A 16,103-nucleotide genomic window follows, 5' to 3' on the forward strand; every position below is an offset into this window, starting at 1 on the left:
TCTTAGTTTCCAATATTCTTATTTAACCAATGTTTTCAGTTTTATCCTCTATTTTCATATACCCCAAAATTGTAATCTCATTTTATTCCCAGTCTCTCCTTTGTTCTCCATCCTCTTTAGTATACTTCTTTTGTACTTGTACACAACTTCTTGCAGTCTTCTCCTTTGAGTAATTAGTTGTGAGGCTGTTCCTTTGTGTGTCCTCTTACTTCTAGGCAAAGTTCCTCACCATGGGGGAAGATGGGGGTTTAGTTGGCTCTGGCATGAAGCCACGTGTTGAAAACAGGCTGTTGCCTTCTCTTTGGCCTTGAGACCTGTCAGCCAAGTTGATGGATAATATCTCACATTTGTATGACAGCCAGGAAGGTGCAAATTGCTTGCAAGTTAAATCATGGCCATTTTAAAGCTTAAGTGACTTTTCAAAATTTTGAAGCCACTCAAGCTGCTAGGGATTCCTGATGTCAAGATTGACTACAAAAACACAGCTGGAGCTTGGATGAATTAAAAAAAAATTCAAGTCTCAGAAGCTCGTTTACTGTCTTATATTTTATTACAGTTCTAATTGGATTTTTAAACAGAAACATGTAAAATTCTAATTGTGGAAAGAATAGGTAAGATTTAGTACTTTTAGTGTCGGTATGCCTCATGCGTGAGATTGAAATTTTGCATAGCAATGTCTGAGGCTGTGTGCGCCCCTGGTGCCTTTTTGTACTCCTGTGCAACTACATAAAAGATGGATCAGCTGTGGCCCTCCCACCATTCCCTCTTATCAAATATGACAGCAAGATGGAATCTAGCGACTGTCCAACCCACTACTCTGAGAGCTTCAAAACTTTTGTGTGTTTAACAACAAACTGTGAAGAACTTTGTCATCTCCATTTCTTCAAATTGGATGGTTCCTTAAACAAAGCAAAAACCCCACTCTGGCAATTTCTCAGTATATACCCCCCTCAAGCAAGATGTGGATGGCATTAAGTTGGCCAACCTCAACATGACTAGTACCCTTACAGAATGCTGCACTGGCCATGTTGGGTACCATCATTGTATGTGTACTGGAGCAGATCCCCCTCCCACACATTGAGGAAAAGAAGATTTCACTCTACAGTGGCATCATTAGCCAGGCCACTCACGTCAGACTTTGATCTCTAGGAACATGTGACAATGGAGGTACAGCAGCCACCTCAATCTGTACCTAAGGGAATCATCACCACAAGTTGAGTAACTGGACTTCAAAGCTTCCTGGTCTGGATTACAGAGACCCTGGATACTGAAATCACAGTAATCTAGTAAAAGTCCCTAAAGCTATTTGAAATACTAAGCTTTACAACCATTGCCAGAATCACCCTCCCAATCAATGAGGGTATACTTGAGCTGTCAGTGGTACTATGGCACACCCTGACAGCTTTGCCCTATACATGTATATGAGTGGAAAGGAGATACCAGGTGATTTCAGAAGGCTTTGAACACGTCTAAACTCTGGGGTCTCTTGTGGTATCAGCAGTACAAGAGAAGTCTATGCTCACAAAAGGCACATCAAAGGAAAAGGACTTCTAAAAAAAAACAAAAAACCAAAAACCGGAACCTCTTCAGACGCAACAGATATTCTTCCACCTCATTGCAGCTCTGCATTGTGAACTACAAAGCCCTGTTTGCAAAATGTAACTTCGTCAGCTGGGAAAGATAAATTACTTCTGTCTGAAATTCTCCAGGAGAAAGGAGTGGAACTGAAATGGATTATAAAAGGGCTAGGTGGTGGTCAGAAGAGAATTGCAAATGACCATGGAGTTGTCCAAATATGGTTTGAGATCGATGACCATGTCTGTCATCATGAAGAAAACCTTATTCAGTCATCCTGAAATGACTCCTAGCATTCAGGCTTCTCAAAAGAGGTGCAAGCCACCAGGGAGGGACCTGCCTTTTGAAGAGATGGAGTTCTTTTAGATGCAGAACAGAGGAAAGCAGCCCATTTACTGAAGGACTCTTGGGTCACATTAAGATTTGTAGGGATCTATACATTAGCTTCAACACACTACACTACAAATAGTAAGCTCAGTAAGAGGCATCTTCCTTCTCCTAGAGCAGACAACCTAGGAAAAGGATCATATACTAGAGGAGCTGCCCATTGTAGTCTTTAGGTTTAGTTCTGTTATAACAGGCAAACAGGTATGAATCATCACCAACAGCTACCCTGTTCATTTCTACACCATATTCCCCACCTGTCCCTCAAGAGACTTTGCATGAGAGCCTATTCAAAAAAAAGTTGCCCTTGTTGCTTCATCTAGGAGCAGAGGAGGGAGATACCTCAGAAGTACAGAGGAAGACACTCACTCCTGATACTTTCTTATCCTGAAGAGGAAAGGGATCCTATCCTAGACCTGAGGAGACTGAACAGATATATATGCCGCCTCAGATTCAGGATGGTAACCCTTGCCTCCATCATCTCATCTTTTCAGGATCAAGACTGGATCTGGCTGTCCTCTCGCAAGACATGTACCTCCACATAGCTATCAGCCTGGCCAATAGGAAGTACTTGAGGTTCACAGTGGGGCCAAATCACTACCGGTACAAGGTACAACCATTCAGATTCTACATAGTATCGAGAATCTACACAGAATACCTAGTGGGTGATGGTGGTGGCAGCCCATCTGAGAAGATAGGATCCTCTACCATTACACTTGACTGATCAGAAGCGGATCCCAACAGGAGACAGCAACAGGCCTAGAATATATACATTTACATGCTTTCTCTCATCCTTTTTGCCTGACTTAGATCTCATGGTGAGCTTTAAAAAAAACTCTCATCCATCACAGATTATAGAGTTTATAGGAGCTATGATCCATTCCAAGCCAGAGAAAGTATATCTGCACAAAGACAAGTACCTGTTGTTGTGAGGGCTGCTACCAAGATCAGATGAAACCAGCCTATGACGTGCATACTTGCCTTGGGATATTGGGCCACGTGTTGGAATATGTGTACGTGACCCTGCTTACCACATTTCACCTGTGGCCCTTATAATTCTGACTCAGATCAGTCTACTCTCTACCAGAACACCAGAAGGTCAGAGTACCACCTCATGTTCTTGCAGAATTGGAATGTTAGAAGCCAAGAACATGTAGGGGTATAGTACTGTTCTCCAGCTCCCTCCCTGACAAGGACACTAATCATGGGTATTGCAGTGACAGCTTAGAGAACCCAATTGGACTACCTGCAAATACAATGGCATTGGCCCTCAGAAGACTTGAGACATTACTCAGACATCCTGGAACTCAGAGCCATCATATTAGGTAGGAATGACATACAAGTTGTCCTCCAAAATTCCAGTGCAGCTCCTGGCGGACTATGCTTCAGCAATGCATTGTATAAACAAGCCATGAATTGCCATCTCATCACCTCTCTGTAAGTCATCAAACTTTGGACATAGAGCTATCAATACAGGATCACCCTGATGGTTCTCCACATCCAACATGTCCACAACAGTCCGATGGATTTCTTGAGTAAACTGGTAACAATTATAAGTGGTCACTGAAGAGGTTCATCATAAAACAGATATTCCATTGTTGAGGGAGAGAACTGTTTGCCACCAAGCACAGCACCAAGTGTCAGAACATTTGGTCTAGAGGGGCCATGAGCTTGGAGTCTTTACGAGACACCTTCATTCTGCAGTGGAATTGAGGTGTCCCTTTTCTTTGATTCTCCTGGTCCCTCGTAGTGATATCTGAAATCAAATGAGTCAGAACCATTATTTGCATAGCTCCTTACTGGCGAGGGTAGTTTTGGCTGACAGACTTGCAACAGATGTCTGTTTAGTTGCTTGCTCAGCTGCCAGACTGCCTAGACTAGATATCGCAGTACCACAGTAATATACTTCAGGTCTGAAGTATTACATCTGACAGGCTGGATGTTGGCTGGCTAAGAACCATGGATAGCAAGTTCAGGGTATCCTTTTACAAAGCAGGATGACATCTACCAGAAACACTTGTCTTAATGGAAAAGGTTTTTGATGTGTGACCCAACATAGCTTTCACTCTGCAGGCTATACCATCAAAGATCCTCAAGTCCTTGCTGCCTACCTTTTAAAAAGCTCTGGCCCAGAGTTCAGTTCCATTAAGGTCCCCCTTGTAGCGATCTCTGCTGCCCATCTAGCGGTACAGTTTTATGCTTGGTCTTCCTCTTGAGTTATGGTCATGGGCCCTCTTTGAACCTGTCAGAATGCTCTTTCCTTCATCTCACTCTGAAGACTACATTCCTACTTGCTTTATTCCTTTGGTTAGGAGAGCAACTCTGAGCACTGTGGCTGATCCTTCCTATATAATCTTTCATAGAGACAAGGTGGTGTTGAAACCTTACCCAAAGTTCATCCCCAAAGTGGCCTCCAATTCAGATGGAACTCAATTAACTTGTATTCTTTTCAGAGTCCCACTCTACACTGGAAGAGAAGGTAAACACTGGATGTTTTCAGAGTGTTGCTTTACTACATTGATTGAACTAAGTAGTTCAGATTGTCTACCCGCTTATTTCCGGCAATAACTGGCCATTCCAAAGGCCAAGCCATCTGAGCTCAGAGAATATCTATGTGGATAACACAATGTGGATAACACAATGTATCTCATATTGTTTCCAGTTGACTGGTATACGTGTGTCTCACGGCATCACGGCTCAGTCCACCAAAGCTCAAGTGACATTCTCCACCTGCTTCAGAAGTGTGCCAGTTTCTGAAATGTGCAAGGCAGTGATATAGAGTAATCACTGATCTTCACCAAACATTTGTGCATTGGACTTAGCCACAAGGGCAGATGGCGAGTTCAGGACAGCACTGTTCAACTGATGCAACTGGTACTCTTTATTTCACCCTCCAGAAGGAGTACTACTTATGTCACCTGCGGTGGGATCCACACTGACATACTTGAAGAACAGTTTTTCTTACCCTGCAGTTCTTTGGGATGAGGATGTCTGTGTGGACTCTATAATAGATCCTCCCTCCCTGCTTTCAGTGTCTTCAGCTAATGGAAGTTTCAAAATGTGAGGGAACTGAGGGAGAGTCACAGCCACTCTGCCCTTTATGCCCTTGTATGGGAGCAAAAGAGAACAGGGTGCATTCGTGACCTTGATGAACACAGCTATTCCAAAAAGTCTGATCTTGCTCATGAAGCATATGCATACTTAAAGGGAGATTTACAATGACTACAGCATCTTAAAGAATGACAGTTACTGTAGGGTAACCATTATTTTTCAGCAAAATCTTTTGAGTTTGCCATAGCAACTTAACCAATATATTTTAAACAAAATATTCTGAATTTCATAGACCAAGTCTAGCTGTGGTGTTGAGCTGTAAAGGTGATGTGGACTTAAGTTTTTTTTCTTGGCTTTCATGTGCTGATCCTTGCATACAAATTGTGATAGACACCTTAGACTTACCTAACATACTTATGTTGAACTTTAATCTTTTCTTTTTAGATGTGCTGAAAGACATTATGACACCGCCAAATTTAACTGCAGAGGTATGTTTGTGCTGCCTAGGGTCTAGGCTATTGGCCTTTTTTCCCTTCCAATCTCTCCTTTTATTTTTCTGAGCTAAGGAACAAAGTAAAACTGTCAAATACTAATGAAGTGTTTGGGGGGAGAGAGAAGAATGGTATTAACATAACTTAAGCTTACAGTGGTGCTTGACACTGTGTAGAAAATATATTCTTAGCAATTATCTGTCATGGGCTAAGAACACAAATAGTTGAAATTTCAGTGTGTAAGCCTGAGGTTATGACTTAAAGCTGATTTTAAAACCAACTATGAAGTACTCCTTTTAATTTGATCAACACTTAGCTTACCAAAAATGGGGACTTTTACTGAAATTGGGACAAAGGTCCTTTCTAATATACAAGAGTCCATAGAATGAAAATGGAGAATAAGCCATGCTTACTGGTCAGAAGGTACATCTACACTGCAATAAATTACCCATGGCACCAAGTCGCAGAGCCCAGGTCAGCTGACTTGGGTTTGCAGGGCTTGGGCTGTGAGGCTAAAATTGCAGTGTAAACATTTGTGCCTGGGCTCCGGTCTGAGCCTGAAAGTCTATGCAGCAATCCTTAACCCTGCAACACGAGCCTCATCAGCCTGAGTCAGCTGACTCAAGCCAGCCACAGCCATGCAGTGAGTCTTTTATTGCAGTGTAGCTCTACCAGAAAGTTCTGGAATCAGGGCTTCCCCTATATAAGGAATTAAAACTACATAACACTTCAGTATTCTGCCTTTGTTTAAATGGGGCAGCTCAGTGTCACTCTGCCTTGAGCTTTGCCAGCTAGTGAGGGGATGTTTTGGGTGCTACTGAGAAGTCTGCCTCTTGACCCTCAGTTAACTAAAGTCTTTTTTGGTAGGACACCTGCTGAAAGTAAATGAATGTCACTGCTTCATGTCAGCACTTTTCTCTAGTGGTGGCTTTAGATTCCTATGTGATAGCATTGGCAGAGGAGTCTCTCTGGACACAGTGCATTAGTAGTTCTTTCATACCATGGTTCAGAATGGGTATGATAGAATGAATGGATAGATAAATAGAAGCTCTTCAGCACGGATGACCTAAGAGCATTTGAAGGAGCTTACTTTGCTTCAGATGGCACTCTAAAGGGAAGCACCTCCAGCATGTTAACTAACAGTGGATTTTAGCGTTAATGGGCCATAATGCAACTGTAATCCCTGGGACTCCAATCTAAGTTCATTAGGTTCTCCAATACCCTTCTTCTTATCTAGTCAGTGGTGGTGTCTCCTTCAGTGTTTGTTCCAAAATTTTCCAAAGTGTGGAGTGTGTGCCCCAACTGGGGAGCATGAACAGAACTCTCAATCCTATTCCTGAGTCTGTGTAATTTTTTTTAGTAGAAGCTAAATCTCTAGCTGTTATGGTTGCAAAGGAAACCATCAAAACACAATCAGAGTTTAACTGATTCTGCAGTGTCTGCCTGGGTTTACAGAGAGGCAGAAAACATTCATTTCAGTGAGTGCTAACTCATTTGTCACTTGTGATTCTTTAAATGTCATCTTTCTTAACTATTTCACTGATTGTCAAAGCATGTAAGGAAGGAGAGGAAGCATCCTATTAAGATAGATTCCAGGACTTCCAAGAGTAGGAGGGAGTTATGCATAAATGAATTTGGGTGGGCCTTTAACAATACACGGCCAGATGTCGTCATTGCTTTCATTTTTGTTTTGCATTATGAAGCAGGAGCTTACATTTCGAAATCACGGATTTATTGAGATCCTTTTACTCTAGAGTGTTACAAAGAGTCCTTAACACAGTTGAATGTTTATGTATCATCCCAGTTGCTCTATCTTGCCTTAGCTGAGGTTGCTCAGTTAGTTGCATTACTTTGTGTATTTTTGTCTTTTCCCTTCACCACAAAAACAATAATCCACCTTTGATATCTGAGAAAGTGACTCTTAGACTCCCCTTCTTCTATACACTTTGCCTTTCCGTAGGAGAAGAGGAAACTTTAGTAATTAAGGTACTCAGAAATGAGAAGTGATTTTGGGTACTCAACATGAAGCATCTCGAAGATGTCTGACATTCAGACAGTGGGTTGTCAGCCAAATCAAGTATCTTCCTTGTGGGGCAAACTAAATCCAAAACAAAATAAAAAGCTATCCAGAACAAGGCCACGTCCCCCTGTAGACCCATAGCTCTTTACCTAGGTTTGTGTAACCTTTAGGTCCTTTCCTCTCAGTATTGTCTCTCCTTGTTTCAGGGATCAAGCTTTCTTTCACTCGTCTTATGCTTCAGCTTCCCGCAATTCTTGCCAGAGTGTAGGGATTTTCCCACAGTCTTTAAGTAGGTGGTGTAGAGGAGCCTGGGCCCTCCCAACTACTTCAGAATCTAGCCCTTGCCATGGGTCTCTGAACGGGGAATCACTTGGGCATCCCAAACTGTCTTGCTGCACGTTTGCCTAGGGCCATTTCATACATTTGCCTTAGGCCTTCTCTGGAATCTTCAGCTGAGCCCTTCCTAGGCCTATGGTTCCTTCTTGGCAAGGAATCGTGTGAGCCTTGACTCAGCTCTAGTCCCTGGAGAGCTTTCACAACAAGCTGTTCTTCCTCTGTGGCTTTCTCTCCAGAGGGAACCTTGGCTGGTTCTCATCTAAAATGGAACCTACTTCCAAATTTTGGTGGCAATATCTGAGACACATCTCAAAATATTGTCTCCCTTACCCATGTCATGTTGGTAGTGGCTAAAGGACTACTTCAGTTTCCTTCTATACAGCTGTCTAAAGGGCCTAGTACTGTAATCTTCACATGGAAGTGACCATTTTAGGAATACTCACTCTTCCATCTGAAAGGAAACATAATGGTGCATTTTTACTTTGGGGTTGTTGGCAAGACAAGCACTCATTTCTGCTGCTTTGATGGAATCTGAATCTGTTGTGAAGTGTCATGGACCCTCCTTTTAAAGCCATGTCAATCTTTGTTCATTTTTCTCAGTTATTTGGGGGTTTTTTGCGCTTCCAGAAGACGACGTAGATATCCTGTGCTGTGAGCCTATAAATTATCCTTGCAGTTTTTTTCCAGACAAAATAGTACTCTGCACTGCACCAGAATTTTCTGCTAAAATAATATCATGATTCAACCATAATCGTCATCTCTTCTGCTCTCATGACCTAAACTGTCTCTTCCAAAGGAATTTACATAACCTGAATGTATGACAAGCCAGTAAAAAAGACTTGCCCAAAATTGGATGCTTTATTCATTCTTCGTTGGCCAAAACTAGAGAGAGAGCTTCCAACGTGATAGTTTCTGACTAGATCTGAGTGGCGATTTGTGCAAGAGCCTGTCTGTTCTCAAAGTCAGTGAGGGAGCCTGCTGGGCAGAGAAAATACAGCTTTGTATGACTAAATATACTGAGCAGCAATATAGATATTATCCATTTTTGTTTGACACACTGCAAGATAAGTGTGTTTGTTTTTTGGGTGCCACAGTCTCCTGGTTATTGCATATTTCTCTCTTCTGTTTTCTGAGTTTTTTGGGTTCTTTTCCCCTTGCTTCCCAGTTCCAAATATTTGCATCTCTCTTTCTGATTGGATTATGTATGAGTAAAGAAAAAAATTGAAATGTCGTCTGGGTTTTACTGTTAAAACAATAACAAAGGCCTGGTTGTGTGGTTTTGTTTGTTTACAATTAGCAGTTATGATTATGTATTATTACATGTATTTTAGAGCCTCTTGGAACTAATTATGTGGACATGACCAGTTCAGTCCCTGGAATAGGGTAAACTGTTATCTCAGAACTCTTCAGCAGAATTGCCTCATTTGATCAGTGGGCATGGCTTAACCCTATATTCTTGTAACAATAGGTTCTGGTATAAGACCACTTATGGGATGATGGATTGTTATAAGACAGATTGTCAGATATGAGCAAAATTGCTCTATTGAGTAGGACATTAAGAGTATGTGTAATTGGGAATTTGCTGAAATTTGAGAGGCCAATTTATTGGCATGTACTCCACATCTTGTATACCACTTTTCTGGTATCAGTCATTATGATACTTGTGTCAGACCACTTAACCTATTCAGTTACCTCTTTAAACTGTTAATTGCATGATATGCATTTTCTAAAGTTAATATCTCTGGCTAAATTAGTTTAAAATGCATTAAATTTGAGACTTCATTGTATATCTTATCTTCCTATCACAGTTGCACAGTATCCTTTTGAAGACCATAACCCACCACAGCTAGAGCTTATCAAACCTTTTTGTGAAGATCTTGACCAATGGCTGAGTGAAGATGACAATCATGTTGCAGCAATTCATTGTAAAGCTGGAAAGGGACGAACTGGTGTAATGATTTGTGCATATTTGTTGCATCGAGGCAAGTTTTTAAAGGCTCAAGAAGCTCTAGATTTTTATGGGGAAGTAAGGACCAGAGACAAGAAGGTGAGTTATTGTACTCTGCTTTTTTCCACCTTATCACCCATTCCTTGGTACTTTTTCTAATTAAGATAAATTCAGTTGGGATAGGCTTCCAGTAGAAGGTATGATTGTGTTTGACCTATTAGTTTAACTTCTGGTTTAAAGAAATGACACCATTAGTGTTCTTGATAAGATTCTGTTGAAAGCAAAATGCTGAAGTTGTCTCTTCCTTGTTTCTCTTATGTTCAAGAAGATTCTGAATGTTTATGCTAGCCATAGGAATATCAGACCTCATCTTCAAAGTGTGTGTTGCATCGTATTACATCAAGTTGATGGTCGATGGTGCATTTTCCCATTCATCTATACAGGCAGCAGCTTCAACCAATTGAAAGACAGGACTATTCTAGTTTGGTTCCTTTAGTGGATGAGCTGTCCAGCTCCTCCATTTTCTTTATTCTTCTGTATTCTTCTGAGGCATTCTGCTACTCCTTTACTTCAGGTGCTTGTTATGGCTGGAATGCTATGAGCCACTGTAATGTATCTGGGTTGCCTTAACTATTCAGCAGAACTTTCTGCTTCCACTTTACTTGGCTTCTGTTCTGTAGGGATGAAACTTGCAGGGTAATAGGCCAAGGCAGAAGCTGCCATCGGCATCCTTTTATAGCCTGCCTCATTGAGAGCATCACCTTTTCAATCCCTACACCAGCCTTTCAGTGAGAGTAATCTGTCACTCCCTGATCTGAGAACGGTAGAAGGCTTTCCTGGCCTTTAACTCCTTGCTAGTAGACTTAGTGGCAGCCCTGCATAAGACTCGTCTGGCAAAGGCAGGTCTTTGTTCACAAGCTGTGGCTACAGCTTGCTGATGGTAATCTCTAGTGCCTTGGGACCTCAGAATATTTTTTTCTCAGTTCTGCATCCTAGTCAAAATATTTTCCAGCTACATTGGGGTCTGTCTTCAAATTCAGATCATCAGTCTCCCTCCTCTCTCCCAATTTTGTCTGTAGTGTTACAGCAGTTCATACATCTATTCTGGAAAGGACTGGAATTGATGTATGTATGTCAGCTCCAGTCCTTTTCAGGGTAGGTATCTTTGAATTGCTCTAAGGCTGCACAAACATTTTATGTATGAGAGAGAGTTGGATTGCATTTAGGTTTTATACATTTCTTAGTATCTAGATCTCTACACAGGTTGGCACGTTCAAAGGCTCTTGGTTGTGGAATCATCAGTTGAGCAACTGAAGAGATTGGCTGCTGACTTATTAGAGGGAGCAAATTAAGACTGTCTTACGCAGATAGCCACTTTAACCGGTCATAAGAGGTACGAGACTATTAGTCCTTATGTCTCCATATTGATATAGTATTGTATGGAAAGAAAACTAACAATTTCTATAATTACATGTGTTCTTTGCTGAAAACCAGTCTGACAAAATAAATAAATAAAATGATAAAATGAACTGAGATGAGGAGGCAGCTTGATGCTTAAGCACGATGGTTGTATTTCTTTAGAGCACCCAAGAACAGAGCAATTCTTGAACTTTTGGATGCCTTTAAATCTTTATTCTACTCTTTGAGGACTATGCCAGAATCATAGAATCGTAGAACTGGAAGGGACCTAGAGAGGTCTTCTAGTCCAGTTCTCTGCACTCATGGCAGGATTAAGTATTATCTAGACCATCCCTGACAGGTGTTTGTCTAACCTGGTTTTAAAAATCTCCAATGAGACAGATCCCACAGTGTCCACTAGGCAGTTTATTCCAGTGCTTAACTAGTGAAAGTTAGGAAGTTGTTTTTACCCTAAATTGCCCTTGTTGCAATTTAAGCCCATTGCTTCTCGTCCTATCCTCAGTGGTTAAGGAGAACAATTTTTCTCTCTCCTCCTTGTTACAACCTTTTCTCTACTTGTAAACTGTTCTTGTGTGCCCCCTCAGTCTTCTCTTCTCCAGGCTAATAAACAAACCCAGTTTTTTTCAAATCTACCCTCATAGGTCATGTTTTCTAGACCTTTAATCATTTTTGTTGCTCTTCTGTGGACTTTCTTCAGTTTGTCCATATCTTTCCTGAAGTGTGGCTTCCAGAACGGGATACAATACTGCTGTTGAGGCCTAATCTGCATAGAGTAGAGAGGAAGAATTACTTCTTATGTCTTACGTACAACACTCCTGCTAATACATCTCAAAATGTTGCTTGGTTTTTTTTGCAACAGTGTTACACGGTTGACTCATATTTAGCTTGTGATCCACTATGACCCCCAGATCCAGTAGTACTCCTTTCTAGGCAGTCTTTTCCCATTTTGTATGTGTGCAACTGATAGTTCCCTCCTAAGTGAAGAACTTTGCATTTGTCCTTATTTAATTTCACCCGATTTTCTTCTGACCGTTCCTTCAGTTTGTCCAGATCATTTTGAATTTTAATCCTGTCCTCCAACGTAACTTGCAACACCTCCCAGCTTGATATCTGCAAACTCTATAAGTGTACTCTCTATGCCATAATTAAATCATTGATGAAGGCATTGAACAGTACCATACACAGAACTGATCCCTGTGGGAATTCCACTTGATATGCCCTTCCAGCTTGTCTAAGAAACCACTGATAACTACACTCTGGGAACTATTTTTCAACCAGTTATGCACTCACCTTATAGTAGCTCCTAGTAGCTCTATCTAGGTTGTATTTCCCTAGTTTGTTTATGAGAATTTCATTGAGACAGTATCCAAAGCCTTATTAAAGTCAATATATACCACATCTACCACTTTTACTTATCCACAAGACTTGTCACCCAGTCAAAGAGAGCTTATTAGGTTGGTTTAACATGATTTGTTCTTGATTAAATCCATGCTGACTGTTACTTATCATCATGTCTTCTAGATGTCTGCAAATTGATTGCTCCGTTACCTTTCTGGGTACGAAGTTAAGCTGACTGGTCTAATTCCCTGGGTTGTCCTTATTCCCCTTTTTATAGATTGGCACTATATTTTCCCTTTTCTAATCTTCTGGAATCTCACCCATCTTCCATGACTTTTAGAAGATAATTGCGACTGGCTCAGATATATCCTCAGTCAGCTCCTTGAGTATTCTAGAATGTATTTCATCAGGTTCTGGTGACTTGAAAACATCTAGCTTGTCTTAAGTAATTTTTAACTTCTTTCCCTATTTTAGCCTCTGGTCCTACCTCATTTTCAATGGCATTCATTAGGTTAGATGTCCAGCTGCTATTAAACTTTTTGGTGAAAACTGAAACAAAAAGGTCATTTAGCACTTTTGCCATTTCTACATGTTTTGTTATTCTCTTTGTCATCACCCCCTTCCCCCATTTGAGTAATAGGCCTATCCTGTCCTTAGTCTTCCTCTTGCTTCTAATATATTTGTAGAATGTTTTCTGGTTCCCTTTATGTCTCTAGCTAGTTTAATCTCATTTTGTGCCCTGGCATTTTTAATTTTGTTCCTACATACTCGTGTTGTTTGTTTATATTCATCCTTTGTAATTTGACCTAGTTTCCACATTTTGTAGAATTCTTAATTTTTGAGTTTCATATAATTGAAGATCTCCTGGTTAAGCCCCAGTGGTTCCATACTTCCTATCTTTCCTATGCAGTGAGATAGTTTTGCTCTTGTGCCCTTAATGTCTCTTCGGAAAAACTGCCAACTCTCTTGAACTGTTTTTCCTCTTAGGCTTGCTTCTGAAGGGATCTTACCTACACACTCCCTAGTTTGCTAAAGTCTGCCTTATTGAAATCCATTTTCTTTATTGTGCTGTTTTCCCTCCTACCATTCCTTAGAATCATGAACTCACAATTTCATGATTACTTTCACCTAAGCTGCCTTCCACTTTCAAATTCTCAACTAGTTCTTCCCTATTAGTCAAAATCAAATCTGAAACAGCCTCTTCCCTATTGGCTTTCTTCACCATCTGAATAAAAAATGGTCTCCAATACATTCCAAGACTGGTCTGATGATCTGTGCCCTGCCTGGTTTCAAACCCCACCCCCAATAGATGTCTGGGTAATTGATGGTGATGGGGAACATCATCCTGTGCTTTGGATGATTTTGTTAGCTTGTAAAGAGCCTCATCTACCTCCTCTTTCTTGTTAGGAAGTCTGGGAGTAGACCCCTACCATGACATCACCCTTGTTTTTTTTACCTCTCTTGTCCTTACCCAGAGATTTTTAACAAGTCTGTCTCTTATTTCCATCTCAGCCTCAGTCCAACTGTATGCAATTTTTTATATACTAGGCACCACCACCTCCCTTTTTTTTCTCTTCCTGTCCTTCCTTATCTGTCTGTACCCTTCTATACCAATATTCCAGTCATATGTATTATCCCACCAAGTCTGTGATGCCAGCTGTCATAGTATTTATTAACTAGCATTTCTAGGTCTTCGTCTTCGTCTTGTCCCTGTAGGTGCTCAACTCCAGGCGTTGGTGCGCCTCTATGCCTTTGCTCGGAGAGTTTTACAGCAGGTGCTTGCCTCACCCGCCAAATGCGCCTCAATAATGTGCACTAGGCCCAAGCTCCTCAGTTCCTTCTCTACGGTCCGTGGTCTGAGACAAAGCTCAGCAGTCTTGCTCGCTTATTTCTCACTTTAGATAATTAATTTATACAGTTCAGCTAGTTTTTTAGTCAGATAAGTTTCATTTCCCCCTTTAAAAAAATAAAAAATTCTTTCACAGGTTTTTTTCTGTCCATTAGAGAGTTTATACTATTCCTGGCTTGCCATATTTTAAGAGATGCACTACATACAGAGATGCCATCCTTATTTCTGATGGCCATTCTCAATGTGTTCACTGTTTGGGGGAGTTCTGTCCCCAGAAATGTACTCACTGCAGTAAACTGAGGTCTAGGGCACAAAAAGGCAGAGACCTGAGACTCAAGTTAATTCTAATGGAGAAGTCCCTCAGACCTGCCTCTGACCCAGGTCAGGAGTCCTATTTGAGATAGATCCCTCCTAAGTCCATTAAGGACAAGAAAACAAAAAATAGCCAGCTTCATCACCTCTCAGAGACCAGCTGTCATCCAAACAGTCTTCAACCAGGTCTGTGGTGTTGGTGCCAACCACTCCGCGGCTCAGCATATACAACACTCCGGGCACCTCTGGCACCATCCATACCCCAGCTGCTGTTGGCACCACTCCAGTGCCTCTTCTAGTACGGCACCACACAGTACCTCAAAGGATTCTATGCTTTCTCAGCTGAGCCTTCCTGTGCCACACACAAGTAAAGTTGCTGTCCCAGTACCAACAACTCTCCTACCTATGACTCCAAATAAAGTGCTGCACCAGTCAGCACTGGCTGACCCTATAGCACCACCGTCACACCCAGCGCTATATATTCTGGCTCCTTCTACCTCGGCATCACAATTTATTCATTCCAGCGATTTGCTAGTCTCGCCAACTCCAGATTCCCCATTATTTGGTACCAATCTCTTACCGGGACCATTGGCATGGCACTGACAGCTATCCTCTATTCCCTCTCACTTTTCTAGTGAAGAGGGTGACGAAATGGAAGGAGTTTATTCCCCATACCATTCCTCCCCTCTTCACATTCCTACTAGCATGGGACCGTGGAGACAAAGGCCCTCATTTTCGAGGGACTTACCACCCTGGTATGAACACCTGTGGATGGAACCACCCATGCCCTTCCCCAGACAATGGGCATTATTAGAACCCATGGAGCTACAGCAGGCACTACAGTAGCCAGTACAGCCCATGCAGAGACGACATTAGATCTTCTCCTGTACCTGTTCACGCTTCTGCAACGGACAGACAGGAGCAACCTGCAACAGTGCACGCAAACGAGGAGGCACCTGAAGCCTCCCCAAATAGTAATAATTCATCTGCCTCACCAGAAGAGACTATAATGTCCCCACCCCCAGCAAAAGCAGATGATTTTACTCATTTTCAGGACCTCTTCAAAAGAGTGGCGAATGAGCTCAAGATCACTCTGGTGGGGGTGTTGGGGACTCAGCGTGAGCTAACCGACATATTACAGCCTTTGTCCTCCTCCAAGATCGCCTTAACTATTAATGGAGTCATTATGGACCCTGCCATGAATATCTGGCAAACCCCAGCCACCATACCCCCTACCTACAAAAGGGCACACCGGAAATACTATGTATCCTCCAGGGGCTCAGAATTCCTTTTCACGCACTGTGATGGGGCAAGGCCAGATGGCTACATTAAAGTACTGAGAAACAGGTATGTTAGCCCCAGGCTAAACAAATCCCAAGG

At 41.8% G+C, this 16,103-nt stretch overlaps 1 protein-coding gene and 1 long non-coding RNA gene across 3 annotated transcripts in view; one reads left to right on the top strand and one right to left on the bottom strand.

The window, feature by feature from the left end:
• PTEN (phosphatase and tensin homolog) overlaps positions 1-16,103 on the top strand; it is a 105,813-nt gene that overhangs the window by 52,535 nt on the left and 37,175 nt on the right. The window contains exons 4-5 of one of the 2 annotated variants that reach the window (XM_075072683.1): positions 5,455-5,498; positions 9,666-9,904. In XM_075072683.1, the coding sequence (XP_074928784.1) occupies positions 5,455-5,498; positions 9,666-9,904 (283 nt within the window). The remainder of the gene's footprint in view (positions 1-5,454; positions 5,499-9,665; positions 9,905-16,103) is intronic. The other variant, XM_032770326.2, reaches the window with a different exon arrangement.
• Positions 1-16,103, bottom strand: part of LOC142047814 (uncharacterized) — a 498,924-nt gene that overhangs the window by 16,566 nt on the left and 466,255 nt on the right. The window lies entirely within an intron of this gene.

The sequence above is a fragment of the Chelonoidis abingdonii genome, chromosome 15 (genome assembly GCF_003597395.2).
Source record: "Chelonoidis abingdonii isolate Lonesome George chromosome 15, CheloAbing_2.0, whole genome shotgun sequence".
NCBI lineage: Eukaryota > Metazoa > Chordata > Testudines > Testudinidae > Chelonoidis > Chelonoidis abingdonii.